This window comes from Procambarus clarkii, chromosome 88 (genome assembly GCF_040958095.1).
Source record: "Procambarus clarkii isolate CNS0578487 chromosome 88, FALCON_Pclarkii_2.0, whole genome shotgun sequence".
In the NCBI taxonomy this organism is placed as follows: domain Eukaryota; kingdom Metazoa; phylum Arthropoda; class Malacostraca; order Decapoda; family Cambaridae; genus Procambarus; species Procambarus clarkii.
In genome coordinates this window covers 14,272,700-14,292,633 of record NC_091237.1, presented here as the reverse complement: position 1 = coordinate 14,292,633, position 19,934 = coordinate 14,272,700, and the positions used below count along the sequence as shown (strand labels likewise).

The 19,934-nt window shown below is 44.8% G+C and overlaps 1 protein-coding gene across 1 annotated transcript in view; it reads left to right on the top strand.

The window, feature by feature from the left end:
- Nucleotides 1-6,121: 6,121 nt before the first annotated feature.
- LOC138359056 (flagellar attachment zone protein 1-like) overlaps nt 6,122-19,934 on the top strand; it is a 37,360-nt gene continuing 23,547 nt past the window's right edge. Inside the window, exons 1-2 of the mRNA XM_069317750.1 lie at nt 6,122-6,221; nt 7,170-7,256. Of these exons, the coding sequence (XP_069173851.1) occupies nt 6,122-6,221; nt 7,170-7,256 (187 nt within the window). The remainder of the gene's footprint in view (nt 6,222-7,169; nt 7,257-19,934) is intronic.

Sequence of the window (19,934 nt, the reverse complement as noted above, 5' to 3'; positions counted from 1 at the left end):
TAATGTTATTATTTGGTGACAGTTACACCGCTCGGGTGTCTTCCACCACAAAAATAAAAAAAGTAAATGCTGTAAGATGTAAGAGATTTGTTGAAGGTGGATTTTTCACATTCGCCAGTTTCGTGTGGCTGTCATAAGTCTTTCTTTTCTTTGTTTTAGCTTTTTAAGGAAACACTACTAAAAATCTTTTCTCGTAACAAGCAGAGTTGTAACCCCCCCCCCACACACACAACAAAAAAATCATCCAGACTTCCATTTAGATTTTGAGAGCATCACAAGATAACACGATAATATCAGCATCTTGAGAATTTCCTTCGTGATTCCCGTTGGTTGTTTAAGGAGGAGGTGACCGGGAATGTGGGAACTGGCCACCACCTGGCTACCACCTGGCCACCACCTGGCCACCACCTGGCTACCACCTGGCCACCACCTGGCCACCTTACCCTGGGAATTATGGTCACAAAAATACACCTGAATGGAACGATTCGTTTTTCTCCTCATGAGTTTTCAATACATATAATATTGGCGGAGGGGGGCAATTTTACACGCCCCGTCTGGCCGTGGAAGAATTAAGAATGGGGCGGTCTTGTGGGTAGTTTAGGAAACATGTGTGGTCTAGATGCCTGCCTGCCTGCCTGCCTGCCTGCCTCTCTCTCTCTCTCTCTCTCTCTCTCTCTACGGGCTCACCATAGACTGTGCTTCTTGGAACTTTTTCTTCCGAGTAGCGGAATCTAAAACAACATCTATCTCTCTCTCTCTCTCTCTCTCTCTCTCTCTCTCTCTCTCTCTCTCTCTCTCTCTCTCTCTCTCTCTCTCTCTCTCTGGGCCGTTGTAATTACTATTGCCTTTATAAAAATTTGAGTTCAAATTGAGCACACGATAACTAATAAATATAAACGTTTTCTATTGAATTTATTCCTGCACGATTAGTTCACCTCTAGGACGATTTTGGAGAATTTGCAATTGTATATTTTCTTCCTCAGAAAGCTTCCCCTGCCCCCCACTCTACACAAACAAAAGAGCACCGCGAATCACAACCATCTCGATGGATATGATTGAGCACATGTTTGCTGCAGAGAGCTCCAGGCGCTCTCACTCGCGCTCTCACACACTCCTACCCACCAGCCTCTGATGCCCTCGAAGATTTAAAGACAAAAAAAAAATAAAAAAAACAAAAGCTTGCCGCGTCGCGTAAATTGTGGTTCCTCTCCCCCAAAAAAAAGTCGACACTCTCAAAAACAAGCGGGAAATGCCACCGGGTTTATTGGGTAAACAATTTTCTAGTTGAACTCTTGCGTGCTTTATTGTTGTTGTTTCTTTCATTCTAATCCCGAAATTGTTTATGATTTTCGTTCAAGGAGAGCCACCAGACAGCCTAGCTCTCGCGGTGACCCGCGAAGATCTCACTGTAGCCTACTAAACTTTCGCGGTAGCCCAGTAGACTTCACAGTTGTCTGCGTGACTCACAGTAGCCCACATGACTCACGGTGACCCATAAGACGGGACAAGCTGGGACAACATCCCGTGCGTAGGTTCGAAACCTCATCAATTAAGACCCTTGTGGATTTGTTCATTTTATCCCCCGCCAAGATAAGCTTCTGAAGAAAGACACTTGCCGAACGGGGTCAGTGAATTATCAGAGGATATTCACAGTCACCTCAAAGAGAAAGTAATCACCTTAACTACCACTTCTCCTGTAATTGATGGGAGGGCTAAAGGTCAATTTGCTATTTTTGAACGTGTAGCTGACGAAAGTTTGATGATAACAAAAGATTTTATTGGAACTGATACCAGAAAAAAAGGATGAATAACAGTTGATGATACCACAAATATATCATCAACTTAGGTGACCTCTGGACAAACCCGGCGTTGCTTGGACACAAATGGACAGAAGTGCTGAGACCCTGACCATAACAGAGCACTGCAAATGCTGGCCAGAAAGTTCGAACCAACGCACGGGAAAGGTTGGTGTAGGTACTCTATTAAAAGGGAAGAACTATACAGGCTGTGAACGCCAACCATAAATTTGGCAACACCCGTCACACTGTACACAGAAGACGGCTAATATAAAAAAAAACGTTAAAAGAGGGGAAAATATCTTGAATGTCGTCACATTAACACATATTACATCATAGTTTGTATTTCTGAAATACGTTGAAAGAAAGAAATATATGAAATAATTGTATTTCTGAAATACGTCACGGATATTTATTTGACAGTGGTGAGATATTCACTAGTGCAAAAAAATAAAGACAAATTAAAACTATGTTTTTGAGATTGGGCAGTTTTGATGCGTTCCAATCCTCCCCCTCCCCAAGCCCCACGAGGGTACAAGAGGAGTTGGTACATATATGTGGTGGTACTGTGTACCTGCAATACCATCAACCCACACTACCACCATCACCACCATCAACCAACACCACCACCACCATCCCTACCATCAACCAACACCACCACCACCATCACTACCATCAACCAACACCACCACCACCATCACCACACTTACGAAAAAATTAGCATAACTTTTCTTTCATATGAGACCTTCAGCAAATGGGCCATTGTGGGTAACCGATGTTTATGCAATACCTGAATATTAATTACCTAAAACTTACCCAAAATATTGCAAATTGGGCACATTTGGGAGCGTTCTGAATTTTGTCGCCATATTTATGTCAATCTCGTGAATCTGAGTCGATTTTCTTGCTGTGAAAACCATCTTGCATTTGCAGAAGAATTGCACTGCATGCGGGGTGATACCAATAGGATTCGTTAGATAAATATGGATTGGGAATACTAAAAAAAGATTGGGAATGCCATAATTGATTGAGAATGCTAAAATAGACCAAGGACGCCAAAATAGGCTAGGGACGCCGAAATAGGCTAGGGACGTCAAAATAGGCTAGGGACGCCAAAATAGGCTAGGGACGCCAAAATAGGCTAGGAACGCCAAAATAGGCTAGGGACGCCAAAATAGGCTAGGGACGCCAAAATAGGCTAGGAACGCCAAAATAGGCTAGGGACGACAAAATAGGCTAGGGACGCCAAAATAGGCTAGGAACGTCAAAATAGGCTAGGAACGTCAAAATAGGCTAGGGACGTCAAAATAGGCTAGGAACGTCAAAATAGGCTAGGAACGTCAAAATAGGCTAGGAACGCCAAAATAGGCTAGGGACGTCAAAATAGGCTAGGAACGCCAAAATAGGCTAGGAACGTCAAAATAGGCTAGGAACGTCAAAATAGGCTAGGGACGACAAAATAGGCTAGGGACGCCAAAATAGGCTAGGAACGTCAAAATAGGCTAGGAACGTCAAAATAGGCTAGGAACGTCAAAATAGGCTAGGGACGTCAAAATAGGCTAGGAACGTCAAAATAGGCTAGGGACGTCAAAATAGGCTAGGAACGTCAAAATAGGCTAGGAACGTCAAAATAGGCTAGGAACGCCAAAATAGGCTAGGGACGTCAAAATAGGCTAGGAACGCCAAAATAGGCTAGGAACGCCAAAATAGGCTAGGGACGCCAAAATAGGCTAGGAACGTCAAAATAGGCTAGGGACGTCAAAATAGGCTAGGGACGTCAAAATAGGCTAGGAACGTCAAAATAGGCTAGGAACGCCAAAATAGGCTAGGGACGTCAAAATAGGCTAGGAACGCCAAAATAGGCTAGGAACGCCAAAATAGGCTAGGGACGCCAAAATAGGCTAGGAACGTCAAAATAGGCTAGGGACGTCAAAATAGGCTAGGAACGCCAAAATAGGCTAGGGACGTCAAAATAGGCTAGGAACGCCTTAATATATACAAGAACGACTGGACAAAAACCACATACATTATCCTCGTCCCGTTCTGTATGATCATACATCGTCATAATTTTTATACATTATCAACGACCCCATTTATACTATTTATTGCCCAATTACCTTTTCAACTAGCATTAGGCCCCAGCAAAAAAATTCCAATGAAAATTGCTAATATTTTGCTTGCAATGCCTACTCTCGCTTCACTTAGCAAACAGCATTTGCAATTTTGAACAAAATCTTTTATTTTCAGTTCCCCCGCATTTCATATGAATACTGATGGTGTTTTTCCAACGGAACGAGAAAAATAATGGAGGCCATTTATATATCAATTGTTTCGTGTCACAGCGAAGCTCTTGTGAAATATTGCCGTGTTTGCCTACATGTTCCCATATCTGCGATACTTATATATGTATCGTCACTGCTATCTCTTTCATATATATATATATATATATATATATATATATATATATATATATATATATATATATATATATGGGCAAATAGGCCTTCTGCAGTTACTTCCACTCTTATGTACTGATACCCATTGTTTCGTGTTCTGCCATATGTTGTTGTTATAGATTCAGCTACTCGGAAGAAGTTCAAAGCAGCACGGGCTATGGTGAGCCCGTAACTTACCTGGCACAGGAGCCGGGCAAGTAGCACGGGCTATGGTGAGCCCGTAGTGGACTTACCTGGCACGGGAGCGGTAGCTTTGTCATCTCACCCAAAACGAGTATAAGCATGAATGTATTTTATGTGTAAACTAAGTCTTTGAGAATGTAATACGAATTACGAAACGCGTTCAGGTGTCAGACCAAGAATCAAAATGAATTTTGGAGAATTGATATTTCAAAGAGAAACATAAGACATATTGAGAAAATTCGTGTTAGAATTATTAATCTGATCTTTTCGATCTTCTTCAACAATATATATATATATATATATATATATATATATATATATATATATATATATATATATATATATATATATATATATATATATATATATATATATATATAAGACCAGGGAGCAGCATGTTGTTGTATTTGTTGCTGTATTTGTTGTTGTTGCAGTTTATAGCCAGAAGCAAAATTCCTGATTGCATCACGTCCAAAATAGTTACCGGAAAAGTAATGGTTTGTTTTCGTGCAGCGAGCAACGGAACAGCGGGTACAATGGTGTACGGAACAACGGGTAGGCAAGATATAGGGAAGATAGGAGTGATATCTCAATAACAACCCGATAGTCCCCACGATACTGCAATAATTTTATTTTATCCTAATGGCTCTGACGATTGTCAGAGGCCTCGTTTGCTGGCATCAACAGGTTGGTAGACTGCTCAATCTCTCTCTCTCTCTCTCTCTCTCTCTCTCTCTCTCTCTCTCTCTCTCTCTCTCTCTCTCTCTCTCTGTTGACCAGATCACACACTAGAAAGTGAAGGGACGACGACATTTCGGTCCGTCCTGGACCATTCTCATATCGCCTTGAGAATGGTCCATGACTGACCGAAACGTCGTCGTCCCTTCACTCTCTAGTGTGTGGTCTGGTCAACATACTTCAGCCACGTTATTGTAACCCATCGTCTCTCTCTCTCTCTCTCTCTCTCTCTCTCTCTCTCTCTCTCTCTCTCTCTCTCTCTCTCTCTCTCTCTCTCTCTTTCTCTCTGTAAGGACGAGAGAGCTGGTGTGAGAGACTCAGGACTGGAGATCAGGGGGAAGAAAAGGGTCCATCTCTATCTTAGATCTGAGGCTTCCCCCCCGCCGGCATAGTTCCTGTCATATCTTTGAAAATCTTGCGAAGTGAGCGTTTTATCCGACAATGGTGTAGATAGTGGAGCAGGTGGTGGTGGTGGTGGTGCAGGTGATGGTGGTGGTGCAGGTGGTGGTGGTGGTCGTCGTGGTGGTGATGATGATGGTGATGGTGGTGGTGCAACAGATACAACAAGGCTAGCAGGCGGGGCATAAAGAGGTAGACTTCACTCCCCAGTCGACATTGTTGGCCCAGTGTAGACACACACACACACACTCTCAACCCCCGCAAGCACAACTAGGTAAGTACACACACATCAAATGAATTACATCTGCGGCATACGCGATGCTGGCTAACATCAGAACTGCCTCCAAGAACCTGTGTAAAGAATCCTTCAGAACCTTGTATACCACACACATAAGACCAATCCTGGAGTATGCGGCCTCAACATGGAGCCCGTACCTTGTCAAGCACAAGACGAAGCTGGAAAAAGTTCAGAGGTATGCCCAGTGTCATAGTAGTTAGTAAATGGAATGCACTAGGAAGTGATGTGGTGGAGGCTGACTTCATGTAGATATGACGGAGCTGGAGAAGCTCAGGAACCTGTACACCAGTGGATTGACGGTTGAAAGGCGGGACCAAAGAGCCAAAGCTCAACCCCCGCAAGCACAACCAGGTGAGTACACACACACACACCTGAGACGCAGGCGGGATTAGACGGAAACGCCCTATCATGGGTAAGGAATTACCTGACTCAGAGAGTGTCAGCGAGTGACAGTGAGGGGACGAGGAGTCGGACTGGCGTAGAGTAACAAGCGGGGTGCCTCAAGGATCGGTGCTGGGTCCCATACAATTCCTCAGTTACGTAAATACCTTGATTGCATGACTTGAGTCTTGTATGTCAATGTTTGCAGATGATGCAAAACTAATGAGGAGGATTGAAACAGAGGAGAATGCCTTCGTTGCCTCCCCCCCTCCCCCTAGAGACCTGTAAGGGTCGCCAACATGCCGAAGAGCATGTTTCTGGGGCCCGGAGGGCGCAGTTGTTTTCCCTCGACCTGGGATGTACAACAACCTTGAAGTCTATAAGGGTGTTTTTCCCGCACACGCCGGAGCCTCATACAGCACCTGGGCCTTCGTGACTCATACATCATCAACAACAACAACAACATTATATGCCCAATGAAATTACAATAATGTGATCTATGAGAATTTTTTGGCGGGAAGGGAGATTAAGGCCGCGCGGCAAGGTCGACGCCCGCCAAACACACACCGAAACTACAACGTTGGTACAACGTTCGAACAAGTTTTAACACCTCCTAACCAGTTATAACAACCAATATATCAAGTTGTAACAACGTTCTAATACGTCATAAACACGTTAAGCCAAGATGTAACAACTTTATTACAAGTTGTAACAAGCGGAAAATAGAGACAGTTACGGTTTGTGTTTCAAGGGCGCGGACGCCTCATGCTGGTTCAGTCCCAATGTTCTGCTCCAACAAGATTTTCCCAGCGTTGTATATATTTAATACTTTTACGCGTGGTTTAGTCTCTTTTAGATCAAACTTTATTATCTTTTATTTGCGGCATTATTTATTTGATTTGCGGCTTTCTATTCCAGAAGGGTTGATTCATCCTTCTACTCATCATGGGGTTAGCTTGGAAGGTGGAAATATTGTCGCCAGTTACAGACCCTCTCCTGTGCCAGGTAAGTCCACTACGGGCTCTCCATAGCCCATCACATTGCCTCAAGACTTTCTCATAGATACATCATTTACGTATGTAAATGTAGGTATTTACATACGTCCCTATTTACGTATATATATATATATATATATATATATATATATATATATATATACGCACTTTATGGTCCAGGTAGTACAGTCGGATTCGTTCTCGACCCACAATCGAGAATTCCTGGTTTTAATCCCAGGCGGGACAGAAATGGTTGGGTGCATTTCCTATCACCTGATACCCCTGTCCACCCCCCTAGAAGTGAGTAGGTACTCAGGAGTTAGTCAGCTTGTTGTGGGGTTGCATCCTGGGCGGGGTCAGTAATTCTGCCCTTTGGGAAGTAGGGGGGCGGGGGTGACTTCGATATAAACCTAATATGTACTGTAAGTATATACTGGCTGCCTATCCCCCGACCCAATTAATTATTGATATTATTATTATTATTTATTATTATTATAGCACTAAGTGTGATAGTATACCGATTACAAAAGACAGCCCTTAATATCATACGTAAATATCCGTTTTCTACTGTGGCAGCTAAAGAGAAAACTAACTTTGCGATCCCCTTAAATAAGTTACATTTGTCCTTATTTCTATTCAGAGGCAAAGTGAAGTGAAATCGACACCAGTAATTCCATCTATCATCATACTATCATGCAAGAGGAGCCACACATCTATGGATCATCTAATAAAATCAGCAGACTTCTAGATGTTAGTACTGCTCGGCTAAGACTCGGTTACAAGTATCTCTGGGAATTCTCATTATCAGCTGATGTAGACCTGACCAAATGTAAACTGTGTCAACAAAATTATTCACACACCCTCCGTCACTATGTGATGGAGTGCGAAAAGTTACTTGAATTCAGAAACAATTCTATAACTAATGTTCCAACGATGTGTAAATATTTCATTCAAAATGATCTGCTACCAGAAATTTTAGCTAAATATCCAGAGTTTGCAAACTGTAAGTGGTAACTAAGTGATTGTAACCTATCCACCGCTGCCCACTGGATGGGGGGCGGTGTGCAGGACAAACATATCAATTGTGACACTAGCTCTCCACATATGTCAGTTGCTTAATTTAGAAACTGTACTTGTGATCGATCTCGAACCCATTGATAATGTGACGACTTATATGGAATTTTGTAACTAACTCATCAGGAATGTAACTTGCTTAGCTAAATGAATTGTGGGGTTCAGTCCCTGAGCCCATTATGTGCCTCTGTAACCCTTCCTACTACCGCCCACAAGATGGGTATGGGGTGCATAATAAACGAACTAAACTAAAAAAAAATAAACTTCTATTCAGATTTTCCCCTTGTATATGTCTGCTATATTTCACAATAAGCGCCTTTAAATGATAACAAAGAACATTATTACATCATTGCACATAGATCCATTTCGAACAAAGAGCTGTACTTTGTAATAGTCTGTCATGTTTTATCCCACACTGGAAGACCGTCTGCCCAATTAGCTTTTTATGTATTCTAAGAATTTCTAAAGCTGTATTACTGTACTATTTGAGTTTTAGGTTTCTCTACTTGGGTATAGGTCCATATATACCCACAAGAGGCTAGTGCACACACACACACACACATATATATGTGTGTGTGTGTGTGTACTCACCTAGTTAAGCTTGCGGGGGTTTGAGTTTCGGCTCTTTGGTCCCGCCTCTCAACCGTCAATCTACTGGTGTTAAAAGATTCTCTACCTGGAACAAAAAGTCCCAAACAGCACGGGCTATGGTGAGCCCGGGTGGTGTGGCAGTTGGTGAGGTGTGAACAGGCTACTCTGCCTTAGTCTTGATGAATGCTTGGAATGTACCCCAAGTATAAGCTTGCTGTTGAGAGTTAGGTAAGGGTGCTTGATATGTAGTGTTTCGCCTGTGTTTAATCTTTTATTCTCGATGTATTCTGACCAACAATTCGGAAATAATGTGACAGATACAACGACAATAGAAAATGAGACATAGACTAAACACTACATATCAAACACTCTCATCCAACTATCAACAGCAAGCTTTGGTACATCCTTCCAACCCCAAGACCCAGGCAGAATATCTATCTTGAGGTTATCTTGAGATGATTTCGGGGCTTTTTAGTGTCCCCGCGGCCCGGTCCTCGACCAGGCTTCCACCCCCAGGAAGCAGGTCCGTAACAGCTGACTAACACCCAGGTACCTATTTTACTGCTAGGTAACAGGGGCATAGATGAAAGAAACTCTGCCCATTGTTTCTCGCCGGCGCCTGGGATCGAACCCAGGACAACAGGATCACAAGTCCAGCGTGCTGTCCGCCTGGCCAACCGGCTCCTCTAACTTACACTTACCTACAATATCAATAAAGATATATAAAACGCACATGATCGCCTACCATCCCACAGCAAGTTACAGCCCCGCTCCTGTGCCAGGGAAACCCACTACGGGCTCACCATAGCCCGTGCTACTTGCAACTTTTTGTTCCGAGTAGCAGGTTAATCTAAAACAACAACGCCTACCGTTCCAGACATGCAAGAGAGATTTCTCGTTAAGCTTCACGAGTTACGAACTAAAAACAAATCGAAAAAGATGCCTACATAAAGCCTAGGTAAATCTTTGTAAAGCATAAGAAAACATGTGTAAACTTGGGTAAATATATCGGCTTATTTGATGCAGAACTGACAGTTAAAATACAGGGACTCGCCAGAGGTGAACCCAACCACTTGGGCTGGATGGTAGAGCGACGGTCTCGCTTCATGCAGGTCGGCGTTCAATCCCCGACCGTCCACAAGTGGTTGGGCACAATTCCTTTCCCCCCCGTCCCATCCCAAAGCCTTATCCTGACCCCCCTTCCCAGTGTTATATAGTCGTAATGGCTTGGCGCTTTCTCCTGATAATTCCCCTCGCGAGAGGTGAATGAGAACCTTGGTGTGTGAGCGCCAGTTTGAGTTCCTGGCGTGAGGTGAGGTAGAGCCCAGGAGCTCAGTCCCCCCCCCCCCCAAAGTGAACCTTAAGGTGCCCTCAAGGCTAACAAGCCCGGCTTGATGTGTTGTGTACTGGCTTTCTCGCACGAATTAAGACCTTACGGTACATCCTTTTAAGCTGAAGCTAAGCAAAGAGTAACCTAACTGAGGTTATAAAAATTACACGCAAACAATACCCATTATGAAAATACACAAAAATGCAGCCTGTCGCTTGTGATAGCTAAAAACGATATCAATCAGTTCTAAATGATGAAAAATCGTATTTGTGTGCGTCATTTGTAATACTCAAACAAGTGTATAATACACTTGTTTTGTGTGTGTTTTTGTTTTGGAAGTTGTAAAGAGGAATTGTCGAGCGGGGTATCTAAGTTACTCCCTACAGAAGCGAGGTCTTCTCATACCCAAGAGACACTAGGTCAAACCCACGCGTTGGGAGAGTGCTTGTTGTGGACGGCCTTGTGTGTGTGTGTGTGTTTGTGTGTGTGTGTGTGTGTGTGTGTGTGTGTGTGTGTGTGTGTGGGTGGGTGGGTGGGTGGGTGTGTGTGTGTGTGTGTGTGTGTGTGTGTGTGTGTGTGTGTGTGTGTGTGTGTGTGTGTGTGTGTGTGTGTGTACTCACCTATTTGTACCCAACTATTTGTGCTTGCGGGGGGTGAGCTTTGGCTCTTTGGTCCCGCCTCTCAACTGTCAATCAACTGGTGTACAGGTTCCTGAGCCTACTGGGCTCTATCATATCTACATTTAAAACTGTGTATGGAGTCAGCCTCCACCACATCACTGCCTAGTGCATTCTATCTGTTAACTACTCTGACACTGAAAAAGTTCCTTCTAACGTCTCTGTGGCTCATGTGGGTACTCAGTTTCCACCTGTGTCCCCTTGTTCGCGTCCCACCAGTGTTGAATAGTTTATCCTTGTTTACCCGGTCGATTCCTCTGAGGATTTTGTAGGTTGTGATCATGTCTCCCCTCACTCTTCTGTCTTCCAGTGTCGTAAGGTGCATTTCCCGCAGCCTTTCCTCGTAACTCATGCCTCTTAGTTCTGGGACTAGTCTAGTAGCATACCTTTGGTCTTTTTCCAGCTTCGTCTTGTGCTTGACAAGGTACTGGCTCCATGCTGGGGCCGCATACTCCAGGATTGGTCTTACATATGTGGTGTACAAGATTCTGAATGATTCCTTACACAGGTTCCTGAACGCTGTTCTGATGTTAGCCAGCCTCGCATATGCCGCAGACGTTATTCTTTTTATGTGGGCTTCAGGAGACAGGTTTGGTGTGATATCAACTCCTAGATCTTTCTCTCTGTTCGTTTCATTAAGTATTTCATCTCCTATTCTGTATCCTGTGTTTGGCCTCCTATTTCCACCACCTAGTTTCATTACTTTGCATTTACTCGGGTTGAACTTCAACAGCCATTTGTTGGACCATTCACTCAGTCTGTCTAGGTCATCTTGTAGCCTCCTACTATCGTCCTCAGTTTCAATCCTCCTCATAATTTTTGCATCATCGGCAAACATTGAGAGAAACGATTCTATACCCTCTGGAAGATCATTTACATATATCAGAAACAGTATAGGTCCAAGGACTGACCCCTGCGGTACTCCACTCGTAACGTCTCGCCAATCTGAGACCTCACCCCTCACACTGACTCTTTGTCTCCTGTTACTTAGATACTCCTGTATCCAACGGAGTACCTTCCCTTTCACTCCAGCCTGCATCTCCAGTTTTTTCACTAGCCTCTTGTGTGGCACTGTATCAAAGGCTTTCTGACAATCCAAAAATATGCAGTCTGCCCACCCTTCTCTTTCTTGCCTTATTTTTGTTGCCTGGTCGTAGAATTCAAGTAACCCTGTGAGGCAGAACCTGCCATCCCTGAATCCATGTTGATGCTGTGTTACAAAGTTCTTTCGCTCCAGGTGCTCCACTAGCTTTCTTCGCACAATCTTCTCCATCATCTTGCATGGTATGCAGGTTAGGGACACTGGTCTGTAATTCAGTGCCTCCTGTCTATCCCCTTTCTTGTATATCGGGACTACGTTACCTGCTTTCCAAATTTCTGGCAGTTCCCCTGTTGCCAGTGATTTGTTATACACCATGGAGAGCGGGAGGCACAGTTCTTCTGCTCCTTCCTTTAGTATCCAAGGGGAGATTCCATCTGGGCCTGTAGCCTTTGTCACATCCAATTCTAGTAAACACTTCCTTACTTCCCCGCTGGTAATCTCAAACTCTTCCAGTGGTTCCTGGTTAGCTATTCCCTCTGTTATCGCTGGGATTTCTCCTTGCTCTAAGGTGAAGACCTCTTGGAATTTCTTATTCAGTTCCTCACACACTTCCTTGTCGTCTGTAGTGAATCCTTCTGCCCCTATCCTTAATTTCATAACCTGTTCCTTTACTGTTGTTTTTCTCCTGATGTGGCTATGCAGCAATTTAGGCTGAGTCTTTGCCTTGCTTGCGATGTCATTTTCGTATTGTCTTTCTGCCTCTCTTCTCATCCTGACATATTCATTCCTGGCATTCTGGTATCTTTCTCTGCTCTCCAGTGTCCTGTTATTCCTATAGTTTCTCCATGCCCTTTTACTTTGCTGCTTAGCTAGCCTGCATCTCTGATTAAACCATGGGTTTCTCATCTTCATTTCACTGTTTTCCTTTTGGACTGGGACAAACTTGTTTGCTGCGTCCTTGCATTTTTGCGTGATGTATTCCATCATATCTTGGGCCGTCTTTTCCCTGAGCTCTGTTTCCCATGCTATATCTGCTAGGCATTTTCTTATCTCCTCATAGTTTCCCATTCGGTATGCTAACCTTTTGGTTTCGGTATCCCTCCTCGAGTTCAATAACCCTTCTTCAATCAGGTACTCAAACACCAATACACTGTGGTCGCTCATTCCTACTGGGTCCTCAAAACTGATTTCTCTTGTGTGTACTCACCTACTTGTACTCACCTAGTTGTGTCTGCAGGATCGAGCATTGACTCTTGGATCCCGCCTTTCGAGCATCGGTTGTTTACAGCAATGACTCCTGTCCCATTTCCCTATCATACCTGGTTTTAAAATTATGAATAGTATTTGCTTCCACAACCTGTTCCTGAAGTGCATTCCATTTTCCCACTACTCTCACGCTAAAAGAAAACTTCCTAACATCTCTGTGACTCATCTGAGTTTCAAGCTTCCATCCATGTCCCCTCGTTCTGTTACTATTCCGTGTGAACATTTCGTCTATGTCCACTCTGTCAATCCCTCTGAGTATCTTATACGTTCCTATCATGTCCCCCCTCTCCCTTCTTCTTTCTAGTGTCGTAAGGCACAGTTCCCTCAGGCGCTCCTCATACCCCATCCCTCGTAGCTCTGGGACGAGTCTCGTTGCAAACCTCTGAACCTTTTCCAGTTTCATTATATGCTTCTTCAGATGGGGACTCCATGATGAGGCGGCATACTCTAAGACTGGCCTTACGTAGGCAGTGTAAAGCGCCCTAAATGCCTCCTTACGAAGGTTTCTGAATGATGTTCTAACTTTTGCCAGTGTAGAGTACGCTGCTGTCGTTATCCTATTTATATGTGCCTCAGGAGATAGATTAGGTGTGTGTGTGTGTGTGTGTGTGTGTGTGTGTGTGTGTGTGTGTGTGTGTGTGTGTGTGCGTGTGTGTGTGTGTGTGTGTGTGTGTGTGTGTGTGTGTGTGTGTGTGTGTGTGTGTGTGTACTCACCTATTTGTGCTTGCGGGGGTTGAGCTTTGGCTCTTTGGTCCCGCAAATGTGTGGGTGTGGGTGTGGGTGTGTGTGTGTGGGTGTGGGTGTTGGTGTGGGTCTACTCACCTATTTGTACCCACCTATTTGTGCTTGCGGGGGGTGAGCTTTGGCTCTTTGGTCCCGCCTCTCAACTGTCAATCAACTGGTGTACAGGTTCCTGAGCCTACTGGGCTCTATCATATCTACATTTAAAACTGTGTATGGAGTCAGCCTCCACCACATCACTGCCTAGTGCATTCCATCTGTTAATTACTCTGACACTGAAAAAGTTCTTTCTAACGTCTCTGTGGCTCATTTGGGCACTCAGTTTCCACCTGTGTCCCCTTGGGCGTGTGCTCCTTGTGTTAAATAGCCTGTCTTTATCTACCCTATCAATGCGTCTGAGAATCTTGTATGCGGTGATCACGTGTGTGTGTGTGTACTTACCTAGTTGTGTGTGTGTGTGTTTCTTGTGTGCAAGCATGCATTAACACAACCAAATAAGCATAACTCAAGAACACAACAGTGTTGTGCGGTGTATACTGTGGCTCTCAGTATACTGTACCTCTCAGTATACTCTGCCACTCAGTATACTGTACCTCTCAGTATACTCTGCCTCTCAGTATACTCTACCTCTCAGTATACTCTGCCTCTCAGTATACTGTACCTCTCAGTATACTCTGACTCTCAGTATACTGTACCTCTCAGTATACTCTGGCTCTCAGTATACTGTACCTCTCAGTATACTCTGACTCTCAGTATACTGTACCTCTCAGTATACTCTGCCTCTCAGTATACTCTGGCTCTCAGTATACTGTACCTCTCAGTATACTCTGCCTCTCAATATACTGTACCTCTCAGTATACTCTGCCTCTCAGTATATTCTGGCTCTCAGTATACTGTACCTCTCAGTATACTCTGCCTCTCAGTATACTGTACCTCTCAGTATACTCTGCCTCTCAATATACTCTGCCTCTCAGTATACTGTACCTCTCAGTATACTCTGCCTCTCAGTATACTCTGGCGTCATAGTAATAAAGATAAGAGAATTAACTAAAGACTAAAGAGATCGAAGCGGAACAACATGAGAATTCAAATGTAAATATGAGGGATCATTCAGGGGAAACTGTACACCAGTTGACTGATGACCTGGAGGCTGGTACCCCTGAAGGTCAACAGCCTCACCTGAGGACCCCAGGTGGACCCCAGGTGGACCCCAGGTGGACCCCAGGTGGACCCCAGGTGGCTCATGACCCCAGGTGGACCCCAGGTGGACCCCAGGTGGCTCATGACCCCAGGTGGATCCCAGGTGGGTTATGACCCCAGGTAGACCCCAGGTGGACCCCAGGTGGACCCCAGGTGGACCCCAGGTGGACCCCAGGTGGCTCATGACCCCAGGTAGCGCGCACACACAATTATCAAAACAAAGCCAAGGCTGTGACACCATAACATACTTGGCTCCCAAACTCCACCACACAGTTGTCAAGATGTGTTGACAGAGACTCTCTCCGTAACTGTGAGAGACTCTCCGTAACTGTGAGAGACTCTCCGTAACTGTGAGAGACTCTCCGTAACTGTGAGAGACTCTCCGTAACTGTGAGAGACTCTCCGTAACTGTGAGAGACTCTCAGTAACTGTGAGAGACTCTCCGTAACTGTGAGAGACTCTCAGTAACTGTGAGAGACTCAGCTACTGTGAGAGACTCAGTAACTGTGAGAGACTCTCCGTAACTGTGAGAGACTCTCCGTAATTGTGAGAGACTCTCCGTAACTGTGAGAGACTCTCAGTAACTGTGAGAGACTCTCCGTAACTGTGAGAGACTCTCAGTAACTGTGAGAGACTCAGTTACTGAGAGAGACTCAGTTACTGAGAGAGACTCTCAGTAACTGTGAGAGACTCTCAGTAACTGTGAGAGAGACTCTCAGTAACTGTGAGAGACTCTCAGTAACTGTGAGAGACTCTCCGTAACTGTGAGAGACTCTCAGTAACTGTGAGAGACTCTCAGTAACTGTGAGAGACTCTCCGTAACTGTGAGAGACTCAGTTACTGAGAGAGACTCAGTTACTGAGAGAGACTCTCAGTAACTGTGAGAGACTCTCAGTAACTGTGAGAGAGACTCTCAGTAACTGTGAGAGACTCTCAGTAACTGTGAGAGACTCTCAGTAACTGTGAGAGACTCAGCTACTGTGAGAGACTCAGTAACTGTGAGAGACTCTCCGTAACTGTGAGAGACTCTCCGTAACTGTGAGAGACTCTCAGTAACTGTGAGAGACTCTCAGTAACTGTGAGAGACTCTCCGTAACTGTGAGAGACTCTCAGTAACTGTGAGAGACTCTCGGTAACTGTGAGAGACTCTCGGTAACTGTGAGAGACTCTCGGTAACTGTGAGAGACTCTCAGTAACTGTGAGAGACTCTCAGTAACTGTGAGAGACTCTCAGTAACTGTGAGAGACTCTCAGTAACTGTGAGAGACTCTCAGTAACTGTGAGAGACTCTCGGTAACTGTGAGAGACTCTCAGTAACTGTGAGAGACTCTCAGTAACTGTGAGAGACTCAGTTACTGAGAGAGACTCAGTTACTGAGAGAGACTCAGCTACTGTGAGAGACTCAACTACTGTGAGAAACTCAGCTACTGTGAGAGACTCAGTTACTGAGAGAGACTCTCAGTTACTGAGAGAGACTCTCAGTAACTGAGAGAGACTCTCAGTTACTGAGAGAGACTCTCAGTAACTGTGAGAGACTCTCAGTAACTGTGAGAGAGACTCTCAGTAACTGTGAGAGACTCTCAGTAACTGTGAGAGACTCTCAGTAACTGTGAGAGACTCAGCTACTGTGAGACTCAGTAACTGTGAGAGACTCTCCGTAACTGTGAGAGACTCTCCGTAACTGTGAGAGACTCTCAGTAACTGTGAGAGACTCTCAGTAACTGTGAGAGACTCTCCGTAACTGTGAGAGACTCTCAGTAACTGTGAGAGACTCTCGGTAACTGTGAGAGACTCTCAGTAACTGTGAGAGACTCTCGGTAACTGTGAGAGACTCTCAGTAACTGTGAGAGACTCAGTAACTGTGAGAGACTCTCAGTAACTGTGAGAGACTCTCGGTAACTGTGAGAGACTCTCAGTAACTGTGAGAGACTCAGTAACTGTGAGAGACTCTCGGTAACTGTGAGAGACTCTCAGTAACTGTGAGAGACTCAGTAACTGTGAGAGACTCAGTTACTGAGAGAGACTCAGCTACTGTGAGAGACTCAGCTACTGTGAGAGACTCAGCTACTGTGAGAGACTCAGTAACTGTGAGAGACTCTCAGTAACTGTGAGAGACTCTCAGTAACTGTGAGAGACTCAGTTACTGAGAGAGACTCAGCTACTGTGAGAGACTCAGTAACTGTGAGAACCTCAGTTACTGAGAGAGAGACTCAGCTACTGTGAGAGACTCAGCTACTGTGAGAGACTCAGCTACTGTGAGACTCAGCTACTGTGAGAGACTCAGTAACTGTGAGAGACTCAGCTACTGTGAGAGACTCAGTAACTGTGAGAGACTCTCAGTAACTGTGAGAGACTCTCAGTAACTGTGAGAGACTCTCAGTAACTGTGAGAGACTCTCAGTAACTGTGAGAGACTCTCAGTAACTGTGAGAGACTCAGTTACTGAGAGAGACTCAGCTACTGTGAGAGACTCAGTAACTGTGAGAACCTCAGTTACTGAGAGAGAGACTCAGCTACTGTGAGAGACTCAGCTACTGTGAGAGACTCAGCTACTGTGAGACTCAGCTACTGTGAGAGACTCAGCTACTGTGAGAGACTCAGCTACTGTGAGAGACTCAGTAACTGTGAGAGACTCTCAGTAACTGTGAGAGACTCTCAGTAACTGTGAGAGACTCTCAGTAACTGTGAGAGACTCTCAGTAACTGTGAGAGACTCTCAGTAACTGTGAGAGACTCTCAGTAACTGTGAGAGACTCTCAGTAACTGTGAGAGACTCTCAGCTACTGTGAGAGACTCTCAGTAACTGTGAGAGACTCTCAGCTACTGTGAGAGACTCTCAGCTACTGTGAGAGACTCAGCTACTGTGAGAGACTCTCAGTAACTGTGAGAGACTCAGCTACTGTGAAAGACTCAGCTACTGTGAGAGACTCAGCTACTGTGAGAGAGAGACTGGCGAGACATGAAAACCGGATCCAGTTACCCCCCCCCCCCCACCTCGGGTACTTGGCTCACGTAAATACCACTAGTTCTTGCTGGGTATACCTGTACCAGCCTCTACACTACCGCTCTCTGTACACTCTCTCGCAGGGCTCACTGTAAACCCCCCTCACTCTACACGGCTCACTGTACATCACCTCACTCTACTGGGGTCACTGTACATCACCTCACTCTACTGGGGTCACTGTACATCACCTCACTCTACAGGGCTCACTGTACATCACCTCACTCTACTGGGGTCACTGTACATCACCTCACTCTACTGGGGTCACTGTACATCACCTCACTCTACAGGGCTCACCGTACATAGCTCATTGTATAAACGGAGCATACCTGTTAGAGAGTTCTGGGAGTTCTTCTACTCCCCATGCCCGGCCTGAGGCCAGGCTCGACTTGTGATAACTTGGCCCACCAGGCTGTTGCTTGGAGCGGCCCGCAGGCCCACATATCAGCCACAGCCCGATTGGTCCGGCACTTCTTGCAAGAACTTATCTAAGTGCCTCTTGAATACATCCACCTTTGTTCCGGCAATATTTCTAATGCTTGCTGGGAGGGTGAGGACAGCCGTGGACCTCTGATGTTCAGTGTTCTCTGATTGTGCCTATGGCACCTCTATTCTTTACTGGCTCAATTCTGCATTTCCTGCTGTATCTTTCGTTCCAGTATGTTGTTATTCTACTGTGCAAATTTGGGACCTGGCCTTCCAGTATCTTTCATGAATATATTATTTGATGCCTTTCTCGTCTCCTTTCCGAAGAGTACATTTTGAGAGCTTGAGACGGTCCCAATAATTTAGATGTTTTATCGTACCTATGAGTGCCGTATATGTTCTCTGGATTCCCTCTTGAGGTTATCTTGAGGTTATCTTGATATGATTTCGGGGCTTTTTAGTGTCCCCGCGGCCCGGTCCTCGACCAGGCCTCCACCCCCAGGAAGCAGCCCGTGACAGCTGACTAACTCCCAGGTACCTATTTACTGCTAGGTAACAGGGGATCTCTAATTCAGAGATCTCTCTTGCTCTGAAAGGTGAAGTGAGTACCGAACAATACTCAAAACGGGACAGTACCAGTGATTTAAATAATATTAGTATTGCTGTGGGATCTCTGGACTTAAACGTTCTCATAATCCATCCTATCATTGTCCTGGCCGCCGCCATATTTGCTCGGGTATATTCACTAAATGTCAGGCCGTTAGACATCATAATTCCCCAGATCTTTTGCATGTTATTTTCCTTCTGTGCATAAGTCTGGTTGTGTCTTGTACACTGTATTTCAATTAAGTTCATCAGTTGCACCATACCTAAGGACCTGGGGCCAGATTCACGAAAGCACTTACGCAAGCACTTACGAACCTGTACATCTTTTCTCAATCTTTGGCGGTTTTGTTTCCAATTATTAAACAGTCAATGAGCTCAGAAGCACCAGGAGACTGTTTATAACAATCACAACAGTTGATTGGCAAGTTTTCATGCTTGTAAACTGTTTAATAAATGTAACCAAAGCCGTCAAAGATTGAGGAAAGATGTAAACATTCGTAAGTGCTTGCGTAAGTGCTTTCGTGAATCTGGCCCCTGGAACTTACCACTGTTAAACATCATATTATTTCCGTGACCTAATCGAAGATTATATTAATATCGGCTTGTAGTTTTTCAGTGTCTTCTACAGTGGTAATTTTCATGCTGATTGTTTAATCATCTGTAAAGGATGACACGAAACTGTGACTAGTATTTTTGTTTATATCCGAGTTAAGAATGAGAAAGAGCAGCGGTGCCAG